Source organism: Boleophthalmus pectinirostris, unplaced genomic scaffold, assembly GCF_026225935.1.
Source record: "Boleophthalmus pectinirostris isolate CB_2022bp ecotype Guang Dong unplaced genomic scaffold, ASM2622593v1 HiC_scaffold_4, whole genome shotgun sequence".
Lineage (NCBI taxonomy): Eukaryota > Metazoa > Chordata > Actinopteri > Gobiiformes > Gobiidae > Boleophthalmus > Boleophthalmus pectinirostris.
Window position 1 is genome coordinate 34,041,425 of NW_026571353.1, and position 20,713 is coordinate 34,062,137.

A 20,713-nucleotide genomic window follows, 5' to 3' on the forward strand; every position below is an offset into this window, starting at 1 on the left:
CAGATTTAGGTCTGATAAAGCCTCAGACAGAGCAGAGTTAGAATAACGTCGCCAAAGAAAGCTCACCTCAGAGATTAGGTCCAGAATGGTCTTGATACAGTCGACCACTCTCTCGGTCTTTCCCCCAACCAGAACCACGCGGTCTGTGGACTGAGGGCAGCACTCCTGGAACAGCTTAATGCTCGTCTTTGTGTTCTGAAGGTTAAACACAAAACAAAAGAAAAACTGTAGGATTCACACCAAGAATGAGACAATAAACAATAATACAGATTATCATATTATTGTATTAAAAGTCATTTGTGGGACATTTTATAAAATCCTAACAATCGGAAACAAAAATAATCTCTGAATACCGGCTCGAGTGTCCCTTTCTTTTGCCAGGAACGTCCCCCTCCTCACTCAGAGTGGCCCCTTCTCTTGAGCACATGGATAACTGCTGTGCCCGGGAGAGGGGGGACGTTCTTGCCGTGTTACAAAGAAAATCAAGCATTCTATATCATAATAAAATGAAATGTGAACGTGGCGAGACCAAATGTCGAGCCTTGTTTATGTTATTTTACCGATCTTCCTGAAGCAGCACAAATTTTTTCAGTATGTAATAATAAATAATTTTTTCTTGTTCTTGTTGAAATATTAATCATTTCCTTACCTGCCATGAACATAATTTGTAAGCAGCGCAACACAGGAAATGTAGAAAGCCACAAAATTTATTTAAAAATCATTCAGAATCACTTTTAGGAAGGTTTTAACTAAGTATTTCATTGCAATATGTAAAATAAAATCCTGAAATAGTCACCAGAATGAGCTGAAAACAAAGTACAATACTAAAAACAGTTGTTGAAATATGGAACTCATTCATAATATTAAAATTATACATATCCATAACATTTTTAAGCTGCCAGCAACTTTATTATTGTGTCATATTTGTTAATTTGGCCATAATCGTGACACCAAATTTCAATATCGTCCCACGTCCTAATTCACGCAGACAGGTTTTGTTTGCTTGCATGATGTCAGTGTTCAACTTGTGTCAAGGATACAAATAGTTTCAAAGTACAAGTTGTCAAAAACATTGAAAAGTCTGATAAATGACACTGAAACTCATTTGAACAAGTATCAATGTTTAAAAGTGTTTCTGTTGCTCAAAAACACTATAATTTTGAGTGAATAGAGGCGATTCCTCCACAGATCTGAATCGTAATGTTGCATAGTGCTGTAACCTGCTTATTTCCATCCTGATAGATAATCTATACTGCAGAACATTCTAGAAAAAGCATTTATATTTCCACAGAGACATCGGGAGGCAGACTCTCCACTAGAAATGTTACGCAGTGCACCTTTAAATCACCATCGCCTAACTAGTTTTTCTACACAACTTTAGGATGCTTTTATCTATATAAAAAACAGAATAAATTTAAAGAAACTACTACAATTTAAAAATAAAATTCAATTGTCTGAAAGTGTTTTTTATTCATATTTTGGTATTGCATATTAAGAATTTGAATTTAAATCAAACATTTTGTGTGAAATGTTTGTATTATAACACCAAAGTGGACAAAACTGTTGCAAAATAAAGTATATTGTTGAATTAAAGATCTAGAAAATATAAGTACATGATGAACTTGCAAAAAGGGGTATAAAATATTAAATGGACGCGTTCGTTTCCTAAATATTTCTAATATAAGCAGCCAGTATTGTGGAAATAAACAGTTTAAATATTGTCTTTAGTGTGTTTAAGAATAATTAACTAACCAAACCCATTGCCTCTATCCATGGGTTTCAGAATGATGAGAAATTACGACTGTTGCCATGGCGATTAACTACTCAAACTCCTTTTTTGTTCAAGCCAAATGTAAAATAGACAAATTTCTTCACCCAATCTTGTCCCAGAACTAGACACTGGAATCTTCTGAACGTCGGAGTTTCCGCGGACGGTTCTTGATGCTCGAGTGATGTCGGCGTCGAGCTCGCGATAAGTAAACACACGCGCAGCTTAAACCTCGTCACGGTCTAACGTTACATATTGGTTTAACGCGCTCGTCGTCTCCGCTCCGCTCGTTCACAAGTTCGCGCGCCGTCTGCTCTGGTGTCATTATCTCGTACCTCTCTCAGCTCCTTGATCTTGGCTCCTTTCACCCCGATGATGGACCCCGCCAGGCTCTGGTGGATCAGCAGACGCAGCTCACAGTCGAAGTCCATGCCGTTGTACTGCTGATACTGACGGAGCACACGAGCAGCACCGTTAGTCTAGACACATTAAAAATAACGAGGCGTACACTGCTAAAACTAATGTGTGATCGTGTTAAAATATGAGGTAACAGTATTTCATCGTGATTTAATATTTTACTTGATCAAAAACGGCAAATTATGGGGTTAATTCATATAAAATGTTTCCGTTTTCAAATATTCTGTGTTGTTTTTTTAGTTTCCATTTCTCAAAATCAATGGTTCTCAATGTTTTACCCAAGCAACCCCTGAGCAGCACAAAAATCACCAGGTAACAGGTCTATGGCAGGCAGGAATATTACAGGTCTGAACCAGGTCTGAACCAGGTCTGAACCAGGTCTGAACCAGGTCTGAACCAGGTCTGAACGAGATCCTAAATCAAGTCTAAACCAGATCCTAAACCACGTCTAAATCATATCTAAACCAGGTCTAAATCACATCTAAACCAGGTCTAAATCACATCCAAGCCAGGTCCTAAATCACATCTAAACCAGGTCTAAATCACGTCCAAACCAGGTCTAAACCACGTCCAAACCAGGTCTAAATCACATCTAAACCAGGTCCTAAATCACATCTAAACCAGGTCCAAACCAGGTCTAAATCACGTCCAAACCAGGTCTAAATCACATCTAAACCAGGTCTAAATCACAAACCAGTTCAAACCAGGTCTAAATCACAAACCAGGTCTAAATCACATCTAAACCAGGTCCTAAATCACATCTAAACCAGGTCCAAACCAGGTCTAAACCAGGTCCAAACCAGGTCTAAATCACGTCCAAACCAGGTCTAAATCACATCTAAACCAGGTCTAAATCACATCTAAACCAGGTCTAAATCACATCTAAACCAGGTCCTAAATCACATCTAAACCAGGTCCAAACCAGGTCTAAATCACGTCCAAACCAGGTCTAAATCACGTCCAAACCAGGTCTAAATCACGTCTAAACCAGATCCTAAACCAGGTCTAAACCAGGTCCTAAATCACATCTAAACTGGGTCTAAATCAGGTCTAAACTATGTCTAAACCACTTCTAAACCAGGTCTAAATCACCTCTAAACCAGGTCTACATCACGTCTATACCAGGTCTACATCACGTCTAAACCAGGTCCGAAACCAGGTCTAAATCATGTCTTCTAAAGACTATAACCTCTTTTGGGTAAACCAGAGGACCAAAATGTAAACTTGAAAACCACTGCTTCATGACATCACAAGGAGGAACAGACCATTTTGAGCTTCATTTTGAGCTTTGGCGATGCAGACAGGCTAATAAATAATAAGGCATTACTCAAACACGTGTGAATGAACATTAGCAGAGATTGATGATTAATGCTCAAAAGAATCCACGTCGTTGAAAATAGGGCAGATATTTTTATAACTTTACGCCTATGATGATGAGGTGTAGCGTGTCTTAAATTATCTTGCGTGTGTGAAACCTGACCTCTTCCAACGTGGGGATGGTCTTGAGCAGGATTTCTCCCACAGTCTCGATGTCCGCACTGATACTCAAGATGCTTCATTTATTACCAACCAAATGCCACGGCACAGCGGAGCCAGCAGGGGGCGGGAGGGGGCGCCAGACAGGCAGGCAGCCCGGGGGGGGAGGGAGGAGGAACAGGCTTTTAGATCAGAGAACTCTCAACATTTCAAAAAACACATTCAAAACTTTAATGCCTGAGCTTATTATTAACAACTACCTTTTGATACAAGTCCAGTTTTTCTTATTTTATAATTTTTTTTAAGTCTTTAACAACCAGCATTTATTGTTGCATCGTTGCATTTTGGTGAAGTCCAGAGAAAAAGAAGGAAAGATTAAAAAAAAAATAAAAAAATTAAAACAATAATAGAACCCAAAGAAAGGTGACTGCGTTTTGTGACCACTGGGGGGAGGGCAAAGAGGAGGAGGGGGCTGCAAGAATACGGACTGAAGGGCCAGACACAGCTCTACTCCCTGTGCGCTCTTTGGTCGATGTACGCCACAAAAATGAAAACAGTTAAAGGGTTAGGTGTTAATATTTTGTTTCCCATATGTACAGACTGTAGTGGCGTCCAATTAAAAAGGACCCGCATTACGCTGATCTATGTTATAATGTTGTTTCCTCATCAAAAACAGTGATTTTTTAAACATTTTCTATTAGTTCTGGGTATCAAAACCAGATACTAATTTAGAGTCATTAGTTCCTGGGTTTCAGCTTCATAGGCGCCATTTTGAGGACTTTTCACGATTCAAAGTTCATTTTTTTTAAACACCTGGATAGGACAAATTTTGAGTTTTCCTGCACAACTTAAGAATGCTTTTACATATATCAGAAATAGAATAAAGTTATTAAAACTACTACAATTTAGAAATATAAAAAAGTGTTTCTGATTAATATTTTGGTATAAAACTCAAGACTGCATATTAAGAATTTTAATTTAAATCAAAAATTGAGTTTGAAATGTTTCTATAATAAAACTGCCTTCTGTCGTCCAACACAAAATTGGACCAAATTGTTGCAAAATAAAGTATATTGTTCAATTAAAAATCTACAAAATATAATTGCATGGTATAAAATGTGAAATTTATGCTAATATAACTAGTCCAGGGGTGGGCAAACTTTTTGACTGGTAGGCCAGAAAGGGTTCTAAAATTTGACAGAAGGACCGAACCAGGAGCAGATGGATGGAGTTTTTTGGTAATCCACTTTGTAAGAGAAAAAAAAAAATTTGGGATATGTACAAAACATGTCCCCTGTTACTGAAATATCCCATAATTAAAAATCATTACAACAAATTGTCTGTCTATCAAGTCCCATGGTATTTATTATTTATTGAAATGACTTTTAAAACATGGATTATTTAATTATTAATTTTATTTATTTATTTATTATTTATTTTTATTTTTTATTTATTTATTTATTTTTATTTAATTTATGTATTTATTATTATAGTTTGGCAGGCCGGATTAAGAAGATTAAAGGGCCGCATATGGTCCCCGGGCCATAATTTGCCCACTGCTGAACTAGCGAGTATTGTGGAAAAAAACTGTTAAAAGTTAAAGACAAAATATTTAGTCTGTTTAAGAACGACTAACTAACCAAACCCATCGTCTCTATCTACAGGTTTCAGAATGATGAGAAATTAAGATTGTTGCCACGGCGATTAACAATTCAAATCAAAATATTATATCTCGTGAAATGTGAAAAAGTGCTCAAAATGTTGTAGATAACAGGAAGCTGAAACACACGAATCCGTCTTAAAGTCTTAACCAAGTCTAAACATATGGGGCAACTTAACATTCAAAAACCGTTCTTGAATTAATATTTTCGTGCAGTTCATTTTTGTCGCGTACACCCGCCAAAAGAACCGCAAAAAATGAATTTAAAATCTAGGCAAGTCACTCTAGACATGAAAGCAGAATGGCAGACTGCTGAGGAGGTGTAACAGAGGAGATTGTACCAAGGAAATCAAATTAGCCACCACTGGAGTCAATGGATCTTAAGTCAAATGAAAAGCACGACATAAAAAATAATATATATTTGAGAAAAAGGCAGCGCTACAGAGATGGGGGTGGGGGGGGGACAGAGCGAGTGTGTGCGGTTTAATACCACTCAGAAACCAAGCTAAAATGGGGAGGGCCAAGCGGAGGGCTGGGGGGGGGGGGGACAAGACACAAGAACACACATATGATTTGAACACTAGCTTGATTTGGGAGTTTTTTTTTTTTTTTTAATAAAAGAAATACTTGTCGAAATGAGAAGAAAAACCATTTATGGATCTAAACAGAATCCTCCAACCACCACATAAATGCAATCTAAAGAAAGGGAGGAGGGTGAAGAGTAGGGCTGCAAGATTAGTTAAAACGACAAATAGAAATTTAGATGGTTGTCAAAAAGATTGTAGTTGTTTAGAAGTAGACGTGTCAAGATCAGGCGGTTAAGTGAAAATAGTGTTTAAAAGATGTCACAATATCAGGTTAAAAAGTGAGGAATTGAATCGAATTATGAATTTATGCACCAAAACTAGTACATTAAAGTCACCGTAGGAAACTTTCGAGTCAAAATACAGACCAAAATAAAAGTGTGTGTGTGCTTTTTGTCATTTTTTTGAGTGTGAATTGCACTGAAAAATACGTGTTTTTACTGTGAGTGGGCTTGCCTCTCCACAAACCTGACTCTTACTTGGCCTCTACCTGCGTCTTTCCATGGAAATTTTGGTTATAATGTTCCACAATATTATAACATACTGATCTCCACGGAGAAAGTTCCAGAGTACTGTTGAAATTTTGTTTCCATAGAATCATGCAGGTGATGCGCCAACCCCAGAAAGTTACGTACTGTATCTTTTCTGGTGGAGGGTTCCCCAAGTGCTTGTCTCCATGGAGATGTTATTGCTTTGCCTGGAATGTTCCATGTTAGGACTTTAAACAAATCGATCTAGCATTTATTCATTACAGGTGTTTTCAATGGAATAAATTTTGAGTCAGATAGTTCAAAGAACGCTTTTAAAACATCAAGAAAAAAATTATTTTAAAAAAACAAACAAAAAATAAATAAATAAAAAAATCAGACAAAAAAATAAATAATATAATAAAAAAAAAATAATAATAATAAATAAAATAGTAATATAATCAAAAATATCATAATAATAAAATAAATAACACTCCAATATTAAAAAATAAATCAGACAACAAAATAATAAATAAATAATATAATAATAAAAAATGAAATAATAATAAATAAAATAGTAATATAATCAAAAATATAATAATAATAAAATAAAATAAATAACACTGCAATAAAATTATCTGTGTAATCGTGTAAAATATCCGTCAGTGCCTCTTTTATTTTTGTTCCGTGTCTTTCTAAGTTTTGTTTGATGCTGTTTTTTTTGTTTTGTTTTTTTTGGTTCTCATTTCCTGGTCAGTCTCTCATTTGTGCGCTCTGACTTTTTGGTTGCAGTTTTGACACATGTGTGACAGGTGGGTGGGATTTTCATGGGTTCATTCCCATTCGCTAATTTATGTTTGACGGACAGCTGAGCTTAGAACTGCAGAAGCTGTTGTGGACGTTTCCTGTTAAGTTTTGGTACTCAAAGTTTTTCTAATATTCAATGTTTCTAGTGGACAGTTCTTCTGGCACAGCGTTATTCTATACAATCTAAGTACTGGACAAACTTGTCTGTGTTGCAGTCGCCAAAATTACAGCAGAAAACATCTACAACAGCTTAAGGGTGCAAAAATTAGCTGTCCGTCAAACATAAATTAGCCAATGGGATTGCACCCATGGAAATCCCGCCCACTAGACACGTTTGTTGTTAAACTGCAATCAAAAAGTCCAGGAGCACAAACAAAAAGGCTGGACCAGAACCAAAGAAAATGGCATCAAACAAAACTGAGAAAGACAAAACAAAACATTTCCTAAGAGGCAAGGACAGATATTTTACACAATCACACAAAAAAATCAGACTGCAAATGTATTTATTTATTTATTTTCTTGTTAGATGTTTTTTTAAAAACACAACAGGCTCCAGGCACTCCAAAAAAGTAAAAATCACACAAGGAAAAATATAGTTAAAAAGCTTTTATTTTTTAAATGGCCAAAGACAACCTGGTCTTCATCGGAGCTCAACTATATTTTTCCTCGTGCGATTTTGACTTTTTTGGAGTGCCTGGAGTCCGTTGTGTTTAAAATTTTGATCCTTTTTCCAAGAGCACCCTTTACTTTTACCCCACTGATTGGAACAAACGCAGCAAACAGCCACATTTTTGTTCTTTCTGTACAGATTTTTTTTTTAATTTGCCATTTTGCTTTACACTTTTTTGCTTGATATGTTAAAATTTGAACTAGAATTTGAACTATCTGACTCAAAATGATTCCATAGCTCATAACAATAATTCCTCCTGTGAATAGGGACGCCTCTCCACAGATCTGAACTGTAAAGTAGCGCAGTGCTGTAGGTTTAATTCTAGACAAAGCAATAACATTTCCACGGAGACAAGCAGGTGGCGAACCCTCTACAAGAAATATCACGCAGTGCACCTTTAAATAAGACGTGATATTTTCTAAAAGCCACAAAATATTCTTGTCTCGTGGAGTCTGACCTATTACAAAACACGTTCTGAAATTCATGTGATTCTTGTGTTGGTTTAGCAGCTCAAATTCCAGTCTTCTTTCAAATGTTAATGCTGCGGGACTGGTTTAAAAATCTGAATTGTGAACAGAATCTGGCTAAAAAAGAAATTTATTTAAAAACCTCCAAAAAAACGGGTAAAAAAGTATAGCAAGTAGTTGATAATTTGACAGAATCGTGCAGCCCTAACCGTAAAGGCGGGATAAAAACAAACATGGTAAACAGTTTAAGAGACCAAAGTAAAGATTTGAAAAAGAGCAGAGTTAAAATACCAGACTAAATTGAATGATATAAAATGGCTCAAAAGCACAGTTGGACATGAATGCTTAAAAATACAGTGAGATCAAGTAGGTAAATTTTTTTTTTTTTTAAACAGCATCTGGACAGAGGCAGGAAGTCTAGGTAGTATCATGATAACGCTCATATTCATTCATTCATTGTTGTTCTGTTGTTGTTGTTTGACCTGTATTCAGGCAGTGAGAGGGAGGAGCTTAGGGACATACCGCTCGGGCCCACTGCTGTCTGGGACTGAGACACTGGCATTGAACTGGGCGTGGCATGGGCATGGCGTGGCATGGGGCGGGGCCATTCGAGCACAGATGTCAATCAAGTAAGACGCCCATATAAGGACAGGGCATGGCGATTATGGGCGGGGCCAACCGGGCGGGGTGTCAGGTGGGCGGGCGGGCGCAGGAGGGGCCATCCAGAACATGGGCAACAGAGGAGGAAGTGGGCAAAAAGTCAACAGTAAAATAATAAACAAGGGGAGAGGGGAGAGGGGGAGAGGATACATTTTAATATACAGGCTCTACACTGTGTCTGCAAATATATTCTCTCAAGATTTTTGTTGTCAAAGAGAGAAACAGAAAACACTGAAATAATGGGACATGGCAAGAGTATGAAGAAGTGAGTGTGGGGAGGAGACGAGAGAGAGTGAGAGAAGGAGGGGTGGGGGGACAGCTAGAGAAAGAGGGAATGAGAATGAATTCAACTGGCCAGACTCTTACACAAAACAGAATTTAAAAGCGTATTAAACTGTTTGCTTAACGCTACATGTAGAAGCAACAGCGGCGCGGATGTGTACTGTAATTAACAATGTTTTTGGAGAAGTAAAAATTGGAATTTTGTAGCTACTCGTCAAGGCTTGGGCGGGGAATTTGATTAACAAAACAGCAAACAAAAACAAAACGGAGCGAATAGTTTGGAGTTTTGAGAATAGGAATGTCGGGCATTTGTTGTCAAAACCCGGAAAAACAACGATGCCAGAGATTTTTTCGCGGTAGTCAAAAAGTTCCAAATAAAAAAAATGCTGGCCATTTGGGAAAGTTTGGTCAATTTGAGAGACAAGGAAAAATAAGAACTTAAAACTGAAAGAGGCGGAGGGCGGGTTCACTGTGTGTACTCACGTCTGAGCGGAGAGCTTTGATGTTTTTGCCTCCTTTTCCAATCACAGCCCCTGCATTCTGTCAAAAATATAATATAAGAGCGCATTACGACAAGATTTAAAAGCTGCATTGTGTAACTTTTCTAGTGAAGCATCAGTTTTCTGCTCATGGATTTGTCATTCTTATGTCTTAAAGTCCCACTGTATGGCATTAAACTTGTCTATCTTACTTTTGTTCAGTTACAGCCTGCTCAAAAATACCTTGAACATGTATCCTTATTGCTGGAATGTTTCGCAGTACGGCATTAAGTTACTATTTTGCATCTGAAAGGAGTCACCTCAATACAGACCTGACCTGTAACTTTATATCTCATGCCTGTCTCTATGGAGTCTCGTTGCAAAACTAAAATTTCAAACTCGATTTTGACGTTAAAGAAGACTCGAGAGGGATTTTGAGACCCAAATGAAAGCTATTTGTTAGAAAATATTGTTCATTTCTACACAAAATAATACTATCTGTTTATTAAACCACAAGATTCAAGACAGGTCAAAGCCTATTCAGTTATGTGTATCGACTAGGGACGTAACAATAATCAAAATATCGTGATATTGTATCGTCAAAAGTCTCTCAATAATATCGAATCTCAAGTCTCTTTGCTTAAATTCACTGTTAAGATGCAGCAACAGCTAAAAAACAGAGCAAACTACATAGACCATGATCCTTTGCTCTGTTTTAGTCCAATCCAGATGCTGAAATAAACGTTACTAAGCACTTTTAAATCTTAATTAGTTGAAATATGATGAGATAAAAATAGCATGTTCACAATTTTGTATTTATTATTTTTTGTCTCCACATAATATTGCAATAAATATCGAACCGTGAGAATTTCATATTGAGAGATTTAGATATAGTTACATCCCTAGTACTGATCTGTATAAAAGCCGATCTAGTTTTGTTTACTAGTTTTAGTATCAGTTAGTACTTGACTAGGGGTGTGCAAAACTATTGAAATCGATATTTCGTTTAATGTGATGATACAGAATCGATATCGTGGGCTGCTGTATAGATCTCAAAGAGTATTTTTTGGTATATTTTAAGGAAACTTAAAATATACCAAAGGAGGAAGGAAACACGGTTTTGTGACACATTTGACATTTTCACAGTTTGATGAGTAAAATAGGTGTGTTTCATATTTACTAAGTTTAACTTTGCACAAGAAGTGTTTTAACAAAGACTTTTAGTATCACAGCCATCATTTAGCCTTTACTTTTTATTGAACCGCATCAGATCGATTTGAAATATATCATACTAAATTCTATCGAGTTGAAAGCTCACTGTATTGAGATATGTATCGTATCGTGGCCTATGTATCGAGGTAGGTATCGTATCGGCAACTTCTGAATGATACCCAGCCCTATATCTGACTTAGAATACAGAGATAGATGGAAATAAGGCAGTGCAATTAATTGAATTTTGAATGCAATTTTGATTTGTGTGTCAAACAATCTCCAAACTCATATAATCGAGTTGCAACACTTGAAACACAAAGTTTATTTTTGGATATTTTTGATATAAATAAGTATATTTATTTATTTTTTTAATGTAGAGATTGCAGAACAGTTGAATATATAGTTTATTTTTGATAAATTTATGTTTTTCTGTGCTTTATTTCATGTTCAAAGTATATTTTATTCATTTAATGTTTTATACATCGCAAAATTGCTTTAATATTTCACATTTGTAGAATATATTTATTTTCAATTTGAACATTTTGTGTAAATTATCAATAACAAAGTGGTTTTTTTTTTGAGAGACAAATGCTGAATAAATGCATCTTGTCACTAAAAAATGATCGTTAATTAATTGTGATTTCAATATTGACCAAAATAATCATTCGTGATAATGTTTTTTTCCCTAATCAAGCAGTCCTAGATGAAAATATATGTTCATTTTGTCTTCTAATCTACTTTAACTTAAGGTAAATTCCCAGTACACATTACTCTATCGTCTTAAAAAAAGAACCCAAGAAGTTAAAAGTTGTTTTCAGATTATAGAACGTGATGATGCCGTACTCTTTTGGGAGAAGGGACAGAGACAGATTTCATGTTGATTACGTTGTACTTTACTACGAAAAGGTAAATCCACCAGTTTTCAATCTGATCACCTCTATTAGTAATGCCCATTTATATGTACATTTATAGAGACAAGCAGATAGACGACGCTCCCCCCAGAAACGTCACACAGTGCAATTTTTAATGTGCAACTATAATTAAAGCAACTAAAATATGTAAATAAATATAAAAGCATGAAGGGCTGTCTCAATTATGATTTAAAGATGATAAAAGGGGATGTGGTTTACTTTGCTCTGCAGGAGAACGCGGAGCTCTACCATCTCATCTGAGTTCCTGGAGCGCTTGAATGATTTCTGCTCGTCTGCATCCTCAGCAGGGCGCTTACCTGTCATAAAGAGATAAAAAAAAAAAAACTATCAGCACCAGTGAACACCATCCACCGGGGAAAGATGTAATGAAATAAAAAGAAAGGCTGCAATAAATGGTAAAGAGTTACATTTTTATACAGCACTTTTCCCACCTTCGAGTCACTCAAAGTGCTTTACATCACTCAACATTTGTTTTATTTTAATAATAGAATTTTGTTCCGAGTTCATATTTTAAACACATCCTGGAGAGTTGACAAAAAGACTGAACTATGACTAATAAAACTAACACAAGAATGACGTTTCGGAACATTTTTGTACAGATCTAAACTACACGGTTATAGGAGCAAACGGATATTTCCTTAGAGCCAAATGTTTCTAAAATGCTTAAGTTTTAAGGTTTATGTTTCGTCCCCTATTGTCACTAACTAATTAAAGTGTTACATCTGTCATAGGATTATAGAAAAAAAAACCTTCATGAATAATTCTAACATAATTACAAAAATACACAAATGTTAAAAGTTAAAACAAGACTGACAAGAACTTCTAAACCACTAGAGGAATCCATAAATGCTGGGCCTGTCACGATAATTAGTCTATTAAATATTATATATGAAAGATGTCAGTGTTTATCGTGTGTAGATTCTTTGCACAACTGGGAAATTTTTGGTTATTTTTTGTCTATATATGATATGATTTGAGTGGTAAAAGGTCAAATTAATCACTTCTATGAGTCAATACGGACGCAAACGAAGGACTAAAGTGATTCAATCTGGTATTTATTACAGCTCATGTTTCTTTTTTTTTAGAATATTGTGGACTTAGAATCGTTTTAGCGGTATAAATCTGCTAATCTTGCGTTATCGTGGCATAAATTAGTTTCAATAATATCGTTTATCGTCTATATTTTCACAAATTGTTATCGGGACAGGCCCGATAAGAGCATTTAAGAACATGTTTGGACACAAAATTTCACAGTTTGTCCTTAATAAATTGTGATCTTTCAAAGTGCAATGTGAATTTCTATTGACACTGCAGCCCTAGTGTGCAATTTGCTAATAACACAATCATTAAATTCCCATTATTTACAAGACAATAAGCAAATCGGAAAGGCTGCAATTTTTGAAGTACAACAATTTCCTTCCCAAACGACAAAATATCCCACGTTATTCTGCACAAAAGCTGACAACCCTGTAGTTTAGATCTGTACAAACATTTCAGTCTCGTCGCAATTTCTCCTGGATGCCTTTAAACGCGAACAGAATCCTATTATTAAAACATAAATTGCAAATCTAATCTCAATGCTTGTCAGACAAATCACATTTAGATATTTTTCCCCCAAACGGTTCGGGCCTGACATACCGTTGCTCTCAGTGTTGCTAAATGTAGACTCTTCTTGCTGTTCAATCTCTGTCTCCATTGTCTTCCGGTACAATTCAGGTGATGGAACTTGGCCCGGGAGCTAGCGGCAGCAGATGGGAGAAGCAGGGAGGCAGCCTGGGGAATAAAGAGCAGACTGTCAACAACATCGCGGACCCGGTTCTTCAATACGACCAACAACGGGTGAAGCGCAACTGTAAGGAAAGAGCCACTCACTGATATTTATCTTGGGAACAAGGGGGTGTAGATAGGCGGTACCAAGCAAGCAAGGACCACACAGCTGCTGCAACCTGTGTGAAAGCAAGACTCTCTGTTCATATGTACGCCAAAAATTAGACTTAGACAAACTCTGCTCATCCACAATGGAAATTATTTGGACACAGAACCTCGCACATCACAATATAACAACAGAGAGCAAAATATATAAATGGTAATAAATTCTAAGCAAGTAGCAAAAAAGGTGGCAAGAGACAGGTGTCAAATAAGGTATAATTATATAAATGGAAATGTATAAGTCAAAATAAAATAAAAAAATAAGTAATGAAGTATAAAATCTGAAAAAATCTGATCAATTGTCTGATTTCTAGGCCTTGAAGATGATTTAAATTGCACACAACATGCAAAATCTGAAACCAAAGAGACTATTTTGGTGTTTACATGTTAGTTTCATAATTGTATAACTCTAAAAATCTGATAATAATCTGATTTTAAGCGTGGATATAACCGCAGCCAATGATTTATGGAGTTTTCAGTGTTGGAAATTCCATGTAAAATGTTGAGTATTTCTGAAAATGACAGACTTTATTAATCCACAAGGGAAATTATTTGAAAAAAAGGGCAAATGTAACAAAGAACAAAATGAAAGAGAAAGTGTTAAAGACAGAGTTATTTTAAGATGTACTTCGTCTTTTCAATACAACCGTTGCTCTAAAAAGCCAATGATTAACTGGCAAATGTCACCGGGTCCGTTTGACGATTAGATTTATTTAGTGCATGTAACAAGACACTAAAACTGATCTAATTACTATGTTATCGATTTTTTTGTGGCCGTGATAAATATATCAGCAGCAATAGTAACAACATTTTTACAGACATTATTAGTGTGTCATTATAGTAGAAGGAGTGAAGTAGTAGTAAATAACCAATAGTATTAAGTAGTACTAGTGGCGTAGTAGTTTGTTATATTACAGTTTATTCTAGCTGCATCATGGGTAAGTTGTCTTTGGTTGATATTTACAGCAGTTTTAGATCATTTACAGATAGATTTGGGGTATTTTTTATGCCAAACAATATACATTATTAGTGTGACTTTATCTTTATATACCAAGACACACTCAACAATGGGCTGTTTAAAATATGAACAATATTTTAAAAACTGATCCCTCAATAAACCTTAATTTCAATAAAACAGCATTTAGATTTAGCATTAAAATTCCTATATATACATTCATTTCACTAAACAATCAACCATATAAAAGGTGACCATTTATGTATCAAAATTGATACAGTGATAAAATATAGGGATGTAACTATATCCAAATCTCACGGTACGATATTATCAGGATATGCCTCTCCTGGTATGATAATTATTAACAGAATTGTACATATGATATTTTTTCCTTTTTAAATACCTTTGACCTGTCTTCACTGTGAATCATTAGTGACATATTCCAACAATATAAGACTTAAAAGTGCTTAATAATTTACTACATAATAAAATAACTTAAGTAAAGGATCTGGCCAATACAGTTCCCTCTTTTTTTAAGACTTTTACATGAAAAACCTTGTAATTCGATATATTGTGATGGACCACGATATTACTGTGAGAGTTCTGACGATACGATATCACAACATTTCGGTTATTGTTATATCCCTAGTAAAATATTGTAATATAGAGTGACCAGATGTCCTTTTTTACAACGGGACAGTCCCAGTTTTGAGTCCTGTGTCCCCTGTCCCAGTGGATTTATCCAAAACCACTGATTTGTCCCAGTTTTATACAAGAAATGTCGCTATTTTTGACCAGTCTGATCCCTGCCAACAGTAAAGAGAGACATGAATAGTAATTTGTCTATGGCAGGGGTGTCCAAACTTTTCAAGGGCCACATATCTAAACACAGATGAAGCAGATGGCCGATTAAGGGCCATAGACTGGTGCTCAATACAGTGAATAATTGAAATATGTGCAACAGGTTAGAATGAGCCATGAGTCTTTATTCATGCTAAGATGCTTAAAACCACACTCTAAATGTTAAATATTAGCTCGATCAAGGTAAATAAAAAAAAAAAAAAAACTTGCATTAAAAGGTTAATTTTTTATTTTATTTAATTTGGGCCAATTCTCCTGGAAGACTGAGGGTCAAGAAAAATTTGTCTAAGGGCCGCAGTCTGGACATGCCTGGTTTAGGGAAAATACAACAAAATCTGCTTAAAAACGACCAAAACACAAATAAAATGTGACTATACTGACTCACATGTTAGTCCTGAATGGTCTCTGCATAACAGTTTTAACAATTTATTAATACTAACCAACAAAAAAACGTGGATGTCCCAGTTTATTTATTTATTTATTTTATTATTATTATTATTTTAATTTTGGTCACCTATTGTATTAAAATCAGCTTTGGTGCATAAAAAACAGACACGAATCAATGTGTGAGTCGAATAATCCACCCAAAAATGAATTAATAAAGCAAAACGTTTAGGAGTGCAATAATGATTTGTTATAAGCGTAAAAAATAATGTATGAAAATGCGTTTTTGTAATGCATACACAATTCAGTATGGCGCACGGAAAACGATGCAACTCCCTCGAAGCTAAAATGGCTAAAGCTACAGCGAGGTTAGCCACGTAGCTTTAGCAGCGATCTTTTAACGCTGACTGCTTAATTTTTACTTTTAATAACCGCAGAATGTAGCTGTAATTCTGGTTTGATTGCAGTTCTTACGCCATCCGATACGCTCGTCATTAAAACATCATCATAAATCACGACTTGAACGAGGGAAAACCACTCGAGCTAACACATAGCCGCTTTCGCCATGTTGTCATTTCGGGTGAACAAGCTGAGCTAACGTGAAATAAACACGCCAGTTTGACACATCCGGTATGCAAAAGGAAGTATAGGGCATCGTTCTTTAAAACCGACCCGTTCTGATGTCAAATATAAGTCATTTATCGGGGGGAAAAAAACACAAATCAGCGCGACATACCGACCTGCAAGCTGAGCAACGCTACGATCGTCCCCGTTCTTTTCTCTACCCAACTCGACTGCACTGTGCCCGCGCCGAGGAGCCCCGCGATTGGTGGAGTGGAAATGACGTCGCGCAATTTTCCTCACTCCATTGGCTGAAATCAACGCCAATCACATCGGTTTGCGTCCTACTTCCGGATACATTTGGGTAGCGCGGATGGGATGGCTCCTGGAACCTGAAGTAAAATTGGTTTATAAGGTAGAATACGCACTCAGATTTTTTTATTTAATGCACATACGAGGATTTTTTTGTATTGCTGACTTGACTTGGAATGATTTTTGCATTATTGATACAAGCCAGGCGGGAAATCAATGACTATAAACAATGCTACGTATGAATATTGCCGAGTTTTGGCGCCTTGTAGTAGTCGTAGTAGCAGTGAAGTAGTAGTAAGTAAACAGTAGTATTAACAGTGTTGGGAAGGTTACTTTTAAAATGTATTCCCCTACAGATTACAGATTACATACACCAAAATGTAATTTGTAACGTAATCCATTAAATTACTTAAAGTGAGTAACGTAATCTGAATACTTTAGATTACTTGGTTTGCTGTAGAGAATCAAAGACGAGGAAATCTTCACAGAAGAAGTTTTGTTTGTTAAAAGAAAATTAAAAGCCCAGACTTTACTGAACCAAATTAAAAATATTATTGATAGAAGAAGAGGAAGCACGGTCCTTCAGCATGATTTAGTCCTGTTAAATCCTGTTTTAGACCTGGTTTAGTCCTATTTAAGTCTATTTATACCTGGGTTTAGACCTGGTTTAGTCTTGGTTTAGACCTAATTTAGACCTGGTTTTAGACCTGGTTTAGACCTGGGTTAGTCCTGGTTTAGACCTGGTTTAGATATAGTTTAGTCCTGGTTTAGAAATGGTTTTAGACCTGGTTTAGACCTGCTTTAGTCTTGGTTTAGACCTGCTGTAGACCTGCTTTAGACCTGGTTTAGTGCCCGGCACTATACTATACTACTCCGGTACATGTAATCTGTTACTCCCCAACACTGAGTATGTAGCAGTAGTGGTGTAGTACTGTGTTATATTACGGTTTATTCTAGCTGCATCACGGGCAAGTTGTTGTTGGTTGATATTTACTGCAGTTTTAGATCATTTACAACATTTACAGATAGATTTGTGGTATTTTTGATGCCAAACAATGCATTAATATGTAATTTACAAACTTGACAAGCTTCTTAAAGTGCAGATTGTCAGTGTCGTTGCTCACATTCACGCTAAATTATTATTATTATCTCATTTCTGGACCTTTAAGATTATTTCAATGACAGGCTAACTGCAAAATCTGATGTGGGTAACCAGGAGAGACAGATAGAAATTAGATGATTTTACAAGTTTGCAGCATTTTAATCATTTTACAACAAAAAAATGTAATTATTATCATAGTTTGAGAGTGCGTGTAACCACAGTCATCGTCTTAAAATAGGTTATAGCGAAAATCATCAATCAAGAGAGTCATCAAAGCTCCGAAAATACATATTGAGAATACAAAATTTGAGTAAATGTATATTTTGGTACAGTTCCTTTTTCATTTGGTGGTATTCAGTACTTTTATACAATCAAAGGAATAAGTGGTTGTACTTCATCATGTAATTTTGTCTTTGAACTGCACTGTATTAGAAAAAAAGAATGTGCATGTTTTTTGTCTGTAACTGGACAAATAATGGTTGACAAAAAGTGAATCAAAAATAAAGCTGTTTGTGATTGTATAATGTTTTTATACTATAATTAATGTAACTCTGTGTAAAAATATTCAGAATACAGTACTCTGATTTGACCAAAACTCATCTAAATTTTGGTTTCCTTTATTCTGTAACTAAATACATTTTCAAAGTATTTTTCTCATCACTGTCAAAGCAGCTATTGCAACTGAAATCTGATCCCTAAACTGAAATCAAATTAAAGTTAGAATTACCAAAATTTACTTGTAGGACTATTTGAATTCTTATCAAACTGTTTTTTTTTTCCTTTTATTCCTTAAGTGTGGTATGTCTGTTTCATAATTCCAATTTGATTTTATTTATTGCCAACAATTTAAAAAGCATATTTTCTGTTGTGTGCATTCTTAGAGGAAGCAGGAGAAATTGTGTCCCAGGTCAAGAAGGTCTGGACCTCCGGATGGCACCTGAGACCGTGGTGCGAGCTGCCCAGAGCTGGCTGGAGTCTTCCTGCCAGGTCCAGGTGCCCTTCGTCTGGCTCCAGGCCTGTGTGGAGTGGATACAGGAGGAAGCCGGAGGAGCAGCCCGACTCACACAGCAGCAAATCAACAAACAGGTAGAGTCAACTATACTAACTATACTATTACACTGTTTAATTAATCAGCATTTAAGTGTTATGAGGATTGGTTAAAATACACTACGGCAAAGGAGAAACTCAATGTCTCATCGGGACAAAAGGTTATTTTGGTTGAATACATTTCGTAGCTCATCCAAACTGTTTCTTCAGTTCTGGTCAGATGCTGGTGGACACTGCCTTATATCAGTCTGAAAGGAGGAGCTAACTACACTGAAACTACTCTGAAACTAACACACCTATTTGTTTACAGTTTCTGTTTGTTAGCTCGGCCTATTGAATAGAAATGGAGGCCTCATCATCTGTCTCCCATCTACAACTCCATCCTCAGAATTAAATCAAGACAAAGAAAACAATAGGGGTAGTCAGGTCAGGTCCAGAGGTGTGAAAGCTCCATTATGGCCCTGAATGATTCTGCTAATATGACCTCATGCTCAGTACAAGTTGAATAGGCTGAGCTAATTAATAGAAACCGTAAACAAGTAGGTGTGTTAGTTTCAGAGTAGTTTCAGTGTAGTTAGCTCCTTCTTTCAGGCAGATATAAGGCAGTGTCCACCTGAGTCTGACCAGAACTGAAGAAGCAGGTTGCAAAACGTATTTGACAAAAAAAAAATCTTTTGTCCAATTAACTCATTGAATTTCTCCTTTTGCCATGGATTCTACCTGAACGACTGAGGGATTTCACACTTAAAATACACTACACACTCTTTCATCTGCGTTTCGTCTTTATGTCCATGATTATTTAGTTTGTAGATTCTCACCGAATGCATGAAAACACATATAATAATAATAATAATACATGATACGTAATACATAACACTTGTATAGCGCTTTTCAAGATACCCAAAGACGCTTTACATGGGAAGACAAACAACGACAAACAAGAGAAAAAGACAGTTAATGAAAGGTTTTTTTAAAGAGATGGGTTTTCAGGGCATATGGAATGTAGCAAACACAAATTTACTTTAAATAACTCAAAATGTGTTTTAGAATATAGAATATTAAAAAATAGCATTCATGTGACTTAATCAAGAGTTTTACTGAGAGAAGGCCAAGAGTTTACAGCACTGTCGGTAAAGGTTGACTACTTTGAGGATTTGAATATAAATAAATGATATAGTTGAGTTGTGTTTTGTTTCATTCACACATGTTTAACACACAAACACTCTGTTCCGCTTTGAAATGTCATATGTTAATACAGGAAGTGCTCCACAGTGTTTTTAAACTCCATAGGCAAGGTAAGGCAAGTGTATTTGTACAGCACAATTTGTACACAAAGTAATTCAAAGTGCTTTACAGAATAAGAAACAAATTAAAATCACAATAAAAACAAATCAAAATATAAAAAAATCATCATAAAATTAAAAAAAGAGAGAGAGACATTAATTACATAAATTAGAGAGAAGAGCGCGGAATGAAAAACTTTCAGTCAGACGCAGCTGAAGTGTCTAGATTTAAACAGAGTCTGAGTAGAGTCTGTCTCACATCTTCAGAAAGACTGTTCCAGGGTTTATCTGCAAGAATCTGACACACCATACACCTTCACTAATAGATTTCACCATACACATACATGTAGAGCTTCCCCAGCGTGATGTGATTGCACAGCATCTACAGAGCTCTAACT

The 20,713-nt window shown here is 35.9% G+C and overlaps 2 protein-coding genes across 4 annotated transcripts in view; one reads left to right on the forward strand and one right to left on the reverse strand.

Annotated features, from left to right (window-relative positions):
* Nucleotides 1-16,815, reverse strand: part of hnrnpk (heterogeneous nuclear ribonucleoprotein K) — a 39,720-nt gene extending 22,905 nt beyond the window's left edge. Inside the window, 9 exon segments of the mRNA XM_055162076.1 lie at nucleotides 67-195; nucleotides 2,104-2,217; nucleotides 3,666-3,738; nucleotides 8,839-8,882; nucleotides 9,742-9,798; nucleotides 12,080-12,177; nucleotides 13,520-13,654; nucleotides 13,754-13,827; nucleotides 16,751-16,815. Coding sequence (XP_055018051.1) covers nucleotides 67-195; nucleotides 2,104-2,217; nucleotides 3,666-3,738; nucleotides 8,839-8,882; nucleotides 9,742-9,798; nucleotides 12,080-12,177; nucleotides 13,520-13,577 — 573 coding nt within the window. The 5' untranslated portion in view covers nucleotides 13,578-13,654; nucleotides 13,754-13,827; nucleotides 16,751-16,815.
* rmi1 (RMI1, RecQ mediated genome instability 1, homolog (S. cerevisiae)) overlaps nucleotides 16,791-20,713 on the forward strand; it is a 33,173-nt gene continuing 29,250 nt past the window's right edge. For 2 of the 3 annotated variants that reach the window (XM_055162074.1, XM_055162075.1), the window contains exons 1-2: nucleotides 16,791-16,986; nucleotides 18,867-19,071. In XM_055162074.1, coding sequence (XP_055018049.1) covers nucleotides 18,916-19,071 — 156 coding nt within the window. In that variant the 5' untranslated portion in view covers nucleotides 16,791-16,986; nucleotides 18,867-18,915. The remainder of the gene's footprint in view (nucleotides 16,987-18,866; nucleotides 19,072-20,713) is intronic. The other variant, XM_020927827.2, reaches the window with a different exon arrangement.